The following is a 9,967-nucleotide window of genomic DNA, read 5'->3' as shown; positions in this document are numbered from 1 at the left end:
TGGGCGCTGTCCCTCAGCTCTTCAGCTCAAGGCTAGCACTCTACCACTTGAGCCACAGCGCCACTTCCGGCTTTTTCTGTTTATGTGGTGCTGAGGAATCAAACCCAGGGTCTCGAGCATGCAAGGCAAGTGCTCTACCACTGAGCCACCTTCCCAGCCCATGTTTGAACTTTTTTCATAGCAGAGGAATCTAGTGTGACAGAGCTAATCTTCTAAGATTGGCTACTACCAATAGATGACAAAAAAAAACTCTATTTTTCTAAGATGCTAACAGACAAGGAATAAGTTAATCAAGCTAACAAGAAAAGGACAAAGAGTAGAGAGTACACTGTGTGCTCAGTTGTGGAAACTATGTTAAAATTGAATATAAATAAGCCATGGATGACTTACATTGTATGTGTTCAAGAATTGAAAAGGATGAATTGGTATATTAGTCTACTTTTTTCAATTTAATATGACTCCATTTCACTAGTACAAATAATGTTTGCTTAATAGACTAAGTAGAAACTTTTATCATGTTTCCAGCTTAGCCAGGAAGAGTCAGATGGTCAATACAGTCTGCAAATGGAAGAAGTAATAAATATTAGAATTTCCTGATTAAATATCTTAGTTTCTAGCCATTGTACTCTCTGTACAGAGAAGCTTACCGCTTTCCCTTCTGGGGAGTCAAATGTCAGAAATCTGAGATCAGAATCTGTCTCCAAGGGCCGCTCCAGATCATAAGGTTCACCGTTCACTTGAGCAGCCACTGCAGTATCAGCCAGTGTTGAACTTCAGCAGGGGGGTGGGGGGTGGAAATGAAGAAAAGTCAAGGTTACAACACACAGGGGAGAGGCCAGTATCCCAGTGAGTCAGTGAGTCTATCTTCAAAAGGAAAATGAGTTTCTAGAATATTAAAACTTATTTTTTCCCTTAATGTACAATACAACTCTGAAGCTGGTGAAAATTTAAATAATTTAATATACATACATATCTCAAGGGGGAAACACACACAACACATACACACCTTGATGGGGACAAAATACAATCAAGCAGACCAAATTTTCTTTCCCTAGTCAGGTGCAGTGGAACTCAAGGGACAGGGGGCCTGATACCTGATCTGCTGGGCTAGTTGATACGGGGTTGTATTCCAGGCCACAGCATCCACTTTCTGGCCTCCAGGAAGTGAAATCTTAATCGTCCGGGGCTCGTTCTGTGCCATATTTGCCAACCTCTTTACTTGAGCAGCCCATAGCTCCTCAAAAAGGCCAAATCGCTCGCTCAACCAATGTGGAGGGGAAGGCACAGATGCCTGAAGGGAAAGACACGTTAGGAAGTTTAACACATCCTACGGCTCCTCTGGATTGGGGGTGGATTTATGGTTAAGTGCCCTGAGCCACTAATCCCAGGGCTTTTAGGAGGACTGGGTGCTACAGGGTCTTAGGCCTGGGAGGGCCCTAGGAGAGGGCTAGGGTGGCCTCCTCCCGTGATCTGAGAGCGCAGGCGCGAGGAGTATGACATTAGGACAAGAGCCTACACGCTGGGCTTTGGTTGGGTTCGATGGCTCGTTTGGAACTTTCGGGTACCTCACGCACCGTGTGTAACTCGCAGGCTTGCGATCGCGGGAGCCGGAGCCAGAAAGTCCGCCACTTCCGATACAACCCCATGTTCCTTCAAACCGGTGCCGGCGCCCTTAGATTAGCGGAGCTTCTCCTCAGCTAGATTCCTAATTGGCTCCCACACCAACAACATCCCCGCCTATTGGCCACCGAGATGCCACTCGAGTCTGGCACGCCCTCCGAGGAACTCCAAAAGGCACACCCTACACAACACAAGCAGCCTCGAGAATAGTTCCCGGCTGCCCGGAAGATGGAAATTGTTACACACACCTGCAATTTCCCCCAACCCGCCACATTTCAGCTGACAGCTCCAAGTAGCAGTAAGGTGTCCTGCCGCTGAGTAAGTAGAATTTTTAATAGAGGGAGAGGAAACAGACCGGAAATGATAGTAATTGCCCTTTAGTCCTAATGTTTTTAATATATGATCCTTAGGACAAGCAAGCAGACAGGCAACAAGAGCAGAGATTTTTGAACCAGACATATAAACAAATATAAACAAACCCTGGACCTGTCAATAAGTAATTTTTGTAAATAATTTAATTTACCTGAATTTTGTTTTCCCATCTACAAAACAAGTATAAATTGATGCTCGGAATGTGGTTTAGTGATAGAGTGCTTGCTTAGCATGCATGAAACCCTGGGTTCGAATCCTCAGTACCACATAAACAGAAAAAGCCGGAAGTGGTGCTGTGGTTCAAGAGGAGGAGTACTAGCCTTGAATTAAACAACAAAAACAACAACAAAAAACTCAGGGACAGTGCCCAGGCCCTGAGTTCAAGCCCTAGGACTGGCAATAAAATAAATAAATAAATAAAGTAATTCAATTGTCTAAGTAAAATTTATGTAAATCGTCTAGCATAGTGCTTGGTATAAGATAATAGACATCAACAGAAGCCATTGTAATAAATGGATATAACAATTTTAAGGCTAGAACAAAGAACCTGAACTGTTTTTTTTTGTTTGTTTGTTTTTTTCTCTGTTTTGTCCGTTGTGTGCGGCTTGACCTCAGGGCCTGCCCCTGAACTCTTCTTAAGAGTGGTGCTCTACCACTTTGAGCCACAGTACCACTTCCGGTGTTCTGGTGTTAATGAGGAATTGGAGATAAGAGTCTCACTTCCTGCCTGGGCTGGCTTCAATCTTAAGATCTCAGCCTACCCAGCAGCAAGGATCACAAGTGTGAACCACCAGCCCCGGGCTGAACAGGTCATTTCTTAGAATCCCTTCCTACTCTTGGTGCTTAAAGATTTTTTTTTTTGCCAGTTCTGAGGCTTAAACTCTGAACCTGGGCTGTGTCTCTGAGTTCCTTTTGCTCAAGGCTAGCATTCTACCACTTGAGTCACAGAGCCACTTCCGCCTTTTTCTGTTGGGGATTAGATAGCTAGGATTACAGTCATAGTAGTGCAGACCTATTAATCTCTTTTTTTTTTTTTTTGTCCGTGGTGGAGCTTGAACTCTGGGCCTGGGTGCTGTCCTTCAGATCTTCAGCTCAAGGCAGCTCTCTACCACTTGGGCCACAGTGCCACTTCTGGTCTTTTCTGTTTATGTGGTGCGGAGGAATAAAACCGAGGGCCTCATGCATGCAAGGCAAGCATTCTACCACTGAGTCACCTTTCCAGCTCCAAGACATCTTAATCTTACTGATGTGGAATTTAAGGTCAGAGATGATAAATGACTTAAAGCTTACCAGCACAGGGCACTGTTGACTCATGCCTGTAATCCTACTAAAGAGACTGAGATCTGACAATCACAGTTCAATATCAACCCAGCAGGCAAAGTCCATGCAATTCTTTTTTTTTGGGGGGGGGTCCGGTCGTGGGCCTGAACTCTGGGCCTGGGCGCTGTCCCTCAGCTCTTCAGCTCAAGGCTAGTGCTCTACCACTTGAGCCACAGCGCCACTTCCGGCTTTTTCTGCTTATGTGGTGCTGAGGAATCGAACCCAGGGCCTCATGCACTCTAACACTGAGCCACCTTTCCAGCCCCTAAGATTGATTTAATGTAATACATACTTGAACACTGTCTTGAACACATTGTTTAGCCTTTCTGAATTTTTTTGTCTTAGTAACATAAAACTATTTGCCTTGTACTATTGATGCAGTCAATAAGATATATTTTCTTTACTTTCCCCCTCTACCATCCTGGTATTAGGGTATTAAGCCCAAGGCCCTAATTATGCTCTACCCCTGGGCTACATCCCAGTATATACACTCAGGCTGGGGCTCACACCTAGGGCCTTGCACATGCTATCATACACTCTATCACTAAGCTCTGTCCCAAGTCCTCCTTTGTTTGTGCCTGGCCTGGGCACTGTCACAGCTTCTACTTCTAGGTTTTTGCTGGTTAACTGGAAATAAGAGTGTTATAGGCTTTCCCACCTTAGCTGCCTTTGAATTGCGATCCTCAGAAATTAGCTTCCTGAGTAGCCAAGATTACAGGCATGAGCCATTGGTCCCTGGCATGAAAATTTCTTGATGTCACTAAATGTTTAAGAAAACAAAACAAGGGGCTGGGAAGGTGGCTCAATGGTAGAGTGCTTGCCTCGCATGCATGAGGCTCTGGGTTTGATTCCTCAGCACCAGATAAACAGAAAAAGCCAGAAGTGGCCCTGTGGCTCAAGTAGTAGAGCACTAACCTTGAACTGAAGAGCTGAGGGACAGTGCCCAGGCCCAAAGTTCAAGCCCCACGACCAACAAAAAAACCCAAAACAACAACAACAACAACAAAAACCCTCTAAGCAAGATCCCTAGAAGTTTACCTTAGGCCCATAGAAGGCACCATCTCCAGGGTTCAGGTCCCAGGGTTCTCCAAATTCCTCCAAGGCCCGCTGAAGGATCTGTAGAGGAAATGAACTCTCAGCCCCCGAAAATTCACGAGTAAGACACCCCTCCAATCCCATAGGCCCGCCCCCCCTCACCTTCCACTGGAGAGTGGTTTATGTGCCTCTGCTTCCTGACTCCTGCTCACCTGTTCAGCCTGCTCCCAAAGGCTGGGCTCCCCTAGGAAGCCAGATGGCCGGGTGGATAACGCCAGGCGGAAGGAGAAGCCAAGGACTTGATACACAGAACGGAGGAAATCAAGGCAGCCTTGGATTTCTGCTTCCAGCTAGAGGCAGGAAATAGGGGTAGAGGTAGGTTATGGGCTAGCCAGACACCTGAGGTAATGGTAGTTTGGGCAAGACAGGGCAAAATTAGAGAGGAAGCAGAAGAAAGTTGGGAGCAGAAAGTGGACACATTTGGTAGTATACAGAAAGAAAATGAGTATCAGGGTAGTCCAAGGTACGCAGAGAGAATGACAAGTGTTCCCGACATGCTTTGGGGGAGCTGGGGAAGGGCAACCTGATCTGGCGCACAGAAGATATGCGCATCATCCTGCTGGAAGCGCCACAGCCGGGTCAGCCCTCCCAGGCTGCCAGAGGCTTCTGCTCGATGCAGGACTCCAAAGTCAGCCAGGCGAACGGGCAGCTCCCGCCAAGATCTGGGCCGGTGGGCGAACATCAGGCTGAGGTCGGGGTGGGGAAGGATTAGGGCCACAGGGAGAACTAGCCCTAAAAAAGGCTATTTCTCTGCACTTTCAGCTAGCACCCCTTCCATCTTAACATACACATATATGTCTTGTCAAGCTCACCCGTCACAGACTGATTGGTGTCTGGTCCAAAAGTCAATCTCTTAGTTACCCAGAAATAATTATCACTGCAGGGTGCCGGTGGCTCACACCTGTAATCCTAGCTACTCAGGAGGCTGAGATCTGCAGATCCCGGTTCAAAGCCAGCCCGGGCAGAAAGTCCTTGACAGTCTTATCTCCAAATAACCACCAGAAAACTGGAAGTGCTGTGGCTCAAGGGGTAGAGTGCTCGCCTTGAGCTGAAGAGCTGAGGGACAGCCCCTTGGCCCAGAGTTCAAGCCCCACAATCGATCAAAAAAAAACAATCCAAAAAACTAATTATCATTTACTGGCCTGTTTTATGATGGACACTGAGCCTTGATGTTACTTAAAAGGGGACAGAGAGCCAAGAGCTGGCATGATTTTACCAACGTTAGCGTCAAGGCAGATTCAAGGCTCACATTAGATGTCCTATTCTTTCTGGTATTTTACGTTTAGCAACCCAAGTCCCAGGAAGACTCATCCAGGCCTCTTCGCTCCCAGCTCACCAGTGTGCAGGGCAGTTCATGGGCTTGAGGGCAAGTGTGTCTACGGGAGGCCCGGCAGAGTGGCCACTCTGGGCACTGGCAGCCCTGTTTGTGCCTGGGGGCTGCAGGGTGAACATGTCTTCCTTGTAATGCTCCCAGTGGCCTGATAGTTGCCAGAGTTTTGTAGAGAACAGTGTAGGAGTTCTGACTTCTGAGAACCCACGGCGGGCATATTCAGCCTGGTAAGGAGGATATAGAAGGGAGGTCAGTGAAACGCAAGGAGATGAAGCAGGGAAGCAGCTGGGTAATTTTCCTGGGGTCTCAGACCATACTGATAACAAACAAGCTATTATGTAGCAAGTCCCATTCTCTATAGTCTCCCCTAACTACAGAACACACAACTGTACTGCCTTACCAAAGTCAACAGCACTTTACAATGTTTATGGTTATACTCTTAATACTAAAACAGGGTTTCATTGTCGTAGCTCAGGCTGGCCTCAAATTCACACTCTTCCTGCCCTAGCTCACACAAGGCTAGGATTGCAGGCATGTGTCATTATGTCTGGCTCAATCCTCTTTTTACCTCAAAATCCTTGGTTTAGCGTACCCCTAGTCTTCCCCAATGGACTTAGGTGCCTCTTACCCTAATAAAGGCCACTAGAGCATTATACACCCTTGTTCCTCTTGGCAGGAAGAAGCAGCTCCCAGGGCTCAGTTCATGGAAGAAGAAGAGCTCCTGCTCCTGGGAACAGAATGCCAACTATCACTTCAAGGAGGAAAAGGCTTTAAAAGCAGAAGAAATGAATGACAGGGTTGTTCAATATGTTTGACTAGATTGGCTCCAACTTCACAATCAGATTCCTTCCTCCCTCCACCACCTCTCTTTTCTCCATTCCCGCCATGGTTCCCAAGTTCTGTACCTTGCCAATGCGCCTGTGGTCCCGCAACAAGGCTTCTTCCTTTTGTGTTTCCCAGTCCCTTAGCAGCTCTGCTGTGGGAAAGGAAATGCCTGACACTCTCTGCAGTATCTCAGGAGCCCCTGAGGATCTCCACAAGGAGGCTGAGTTCTGTGACAGGACAGAGGGAACATGAGGAGGACTGAAAGTGGGTGACCTTTCTCTCTATCCTTATAGGTCTTTCTTGATGGAAGCCATCACAAGAATGGTCCTTGATGACAATCCCATCCTATCGCCTACCCGAGGCTGGCAGCTGCATCTTCTGGATTGTCCTGGCTACATTTAGCCTTAGTTTTATCTGACTCAGGCCTAATCTTAACCAGTGATCTTTTTTTCTCCCCAGTCTCACTGTCGTATCAGCATCCCTATACTTTCTTCTATTACTGTCTAATCAATGACTGCTTAGAGGGGTAACTCAATTCTGGTCAAATGGCAGTCTATTTATCTATCCCTTACCAAGGCCCCATAGAACTTCAGTAAGGTCACCTTTCCACACCACATTCTGTTCATAGCCACATGAAACACAAAAGCTGTTATGCTTTTTTAAAACAACAATACTAGTACTGCATTTTTTAGTCCTATTCCTTAAATATTGCTACTACATTAGTTGGTTTCACTTTATAGGTGGAAACATAGTCAAGATTTACCCAAAGCCATGTAGCACATTAGTGGCAGAGTGGGTTAAGTAGATGGCCAGGTTTTCCATGGAGGGCTTTATGCTGTACATAAGCCATTGCCTACTGCTATTTTTTTTTTTGCTAGTCCTGGGGCTTTGAACTCAGGGCCTGGGCATTGTCCCTGAGATTCTTTTTGCTCAAGGCTAGCACTCTACCACTTGAGCCACAGCACCATTTCCAGCCTTTTCTATTTAGGTGGTGGTGAGGAATTGAACCCAGGACTTCATGCATGCGAGGCAAGCACTCTCCCACTAAGCCATATTTCTAGTCTCTTTCTTCCTTCTTCTTTTCCTTCCTTCAAGCTTCCTTCCTTCTTTTCTTTTCTTTTTGTCCATGTGTAGCTTGAACTCAGGGCCTGGACACTGTCCTTGAGCTTTTTCACTCACAGCTAGCACTCTACCACTTCGAGCTACAGTGCCATTTCTGGTCTTCTGGTAGTTAATTGGAGACATCTCATGGACTTTTTTGCCCTGGCTAGCTTCGGACCACAATCCTCAGATGTCAGCCTCCTGAGTAGCTGGGATTACAGGCCTGAGCCAGCAGCGCACAGCTTCATGATGTATTTTCATTGAAGGCATGATTGTGTTTTAGAGTATTCTTCTGGTGCTGGTCAAGATGGTATTTATCTATTTTCCATATTCCCTCTCTACAGATACCTTCCCTATATGACCCTATCTAGCCTGTTCTATGTCATTTCCTGTATGACCCTAATTAGTCTGCTCCATCTTTCTTCCAAGACTCTACTCTGATCATCTCCCTTAATAAAGCTGTAAGACTAGGGAATTCAAATTGACTTCAGGGGGCCTGGGAAGGTGGCTCAATGGTAGAGTGCTTGCCTCATATGCATGAGGCTCTGGGCTCGATTCCTTAGCACCACATAAGCAGAGAAGGCCTGAAGTGGTGCTGTGGCTCAAGTGGTAGAGTGCTAGCCTTGAGCTGAAGAGCTGAAGGACAGTGTCCAGGCCCACAGTTCAAGCCCCATTACCGACAAAAAAAAAAAAAAAAAAAGACTTCAGGGCTTTGGCAGGGTGTCCATTATCTGCTATCATACAGGAGACTTTAGAATGTGGGGATAAGTCTCTATCCTTCTGAATTCTCTCCTTAGCCATGAGAGCAGAGAAGAGCTAGGAGAAAGAATCAGCTTCTTACTCTCTTGCTTTCTCCTATGAAAACAGCAGCATCCATCTAACTTCACTCTCACAACTGACCGTTAGAAGCTTCAGCCCTCCGATCTGTCCAGTGTGCCGAAGGTGGGGGCCCCGGCAAAGATCAACCAACATGCCACACCTGGGAGAAAGAGGAAGTCAGTCAGCGGTGTCCAGATTCTTGACTGTCTAGCTTTCCCCTTCATGGGTATTTAACTAACAGAAAACAGGTAAAGATGAAGAAACTGTCCTACAGGCAGAGGGAGAAATAACTAATCAAAATCAATTCCTTTTCACATTTTTTTCCCTGGCTTTTTTTTATTCTGTGTCTCTGATTCTGTTTTCCTTAATCTTGACAGTTGCTCACCCATACACTGTTGCTGTCGGACCTGCTACTTTCTCCTGGATCAGACGGAGCTTAAAGGGGTTATCCTGGAAGAAAACAGAACAGAAGAGTGAAGCTACAAAGATGTTCTAGAGAAAGTTATCCTTTCCCTAACACCTCCATCTTCCTCCTAAATTGATACTGTCAGCACACCTTGAAGAGCTGCTGAAGCTGATCCCGAGATACCTCCAGCCTCCGGAAGGGTTGCGAAGCAGCTGCAATCTCCCGGCAAATCTGCTCCAGAACAGACAACTCTGAGCCCTGGACTGTCCTGGAAAAGGGAGAATGTGCTTGATTTCTGCTAAGAGGCAACACAAGAGTAAAGTCCTGCCCGCCAAGAAAAAAGACTATAACTACTGGTAAAGACAGACAGACCCAGAGAAAAAAGATAAATTGGCAATCAGTTTTAGTTTTTCCTTCCTTTCCGTTCTCTCTCTCTTTTTGGTATAGTGCTGGAGATGAAATACAGGGTATATATTTTATAGCCAGAGGGAAGCTCTTCACATAAAGTTAATAGTTGAGTGCAAGCTGGAAACAGTTGCTTGTCTGTAATCCTAGCTACTTGGGAGGCATAGATTGGAGAATCTCGATTTGAGGACAGCTTGGGCTGAACGAGGTAGAGTATACCTGTTATCACAGGTATGGGGTGGGTGCATTTGTGTAAGCTGTTTTACCTATCAACAGGGACAGGTATAAGGAGGAACATCCCAGCAAAGGTTGTGATTTATGCCTGGGCATAGATTAAGACCTACCTTAAAAGTAACTTTTGAAGCACGGCACCAGTGGCTGTAATCTCAGCTATTCAGGAGGCTGAGATCTAAGGATCAGGTTCAAAGCCAGCCCAGGCAGACTGAAAGTCCGTGGAATTCTTTTTTTTTGGTCCAGTCGTGGGGCCTGAACTCTGGGCCTGGGCGCTTTCCCTCAGCTCTTCAGCTCAAGGCTAGCGCTCTACCACTTGAGCTACAGCACCACTTCCAGCTTTTTTCTTATGTGGTACTGAGGAATCAAACCCAGGGCCTCATGCATGCAAGGCAAGCGCTCTACCACTGAGCCACCTTCCTAGCCCCATCCATGGGATTCTT

The 9,967-nt window shown here is 46.5% G+C and overlaps 1 protein-coding gene across 1 annotated transcript in view; it reads right to left on the bottom strand.

Annotated features, from left to right (window-relative positions):
- Tars2 (threonyl-tRNA synthetase 2, mitochondrial (putative)) overlaps positions 1-9,541 on the bottom strand; it is a 26,848-nt gene extending 17,307 nt beyond the window's left edge. The window contains exons 1-10 of the mRNA XM_013014998.1: positions 9,513-9,541; positions 9,039-9,156; positions 8,868-8,932; positions 8,564-8,642; positions 6,643-6,789; positions 6,366-6,464; positions 5,744-5,961; positions 4,931-5,093; positions 4,560-4,697; positions 4,351-4,428 (exon numbers count right to left, since the gene is read on the bottom strand). Coding sequence (XP_012870452.1) covers positions 4,351-4,428; positions 4,560-4,697; positions 4,931-5,093; positions 5,744-5,961; positions 6,366-6,464; positions 6,643-6,789; positions 8,564-8,642; positions 8,868-8,932; positions 9,039-9,156; positions 9,513-9,541 — 1,134 coding nt within the window. The remainder of the gene's footprint in view (positions 1-4,350; positions 4,429-4,559; positions 4,698-4,930; positions 5,094-5,743; positions 5,962-6,365; positions 6,465-6,642; positions 6,790-8,563; positions 8,643-8,867; positions 8,933-9,038; positions 9,157-9,512) is intronic.
- Positions 9,542-9,967: the final 426 nt, after the last annotated feature.

Source organism: Dipodomys ordii, unplaced genomic scaffold (genome assembly GCF_000151885.1).
Source record: "Dipodomys ordii isolate 6190 unplaced genomic scaffold, Dord_2.0 Scaffold26, whole genome shotgun sequence".
Classification (NCBI taxonomy): Eukaryota; Metazoa; Chordata; class Mammalia; order Rodentia; family Heteromyidae; genus Dipodomys; species Dipodomys ordii.
This window is presented reverse-complemented; position numbering and strand designations above follow the sequence as displayed.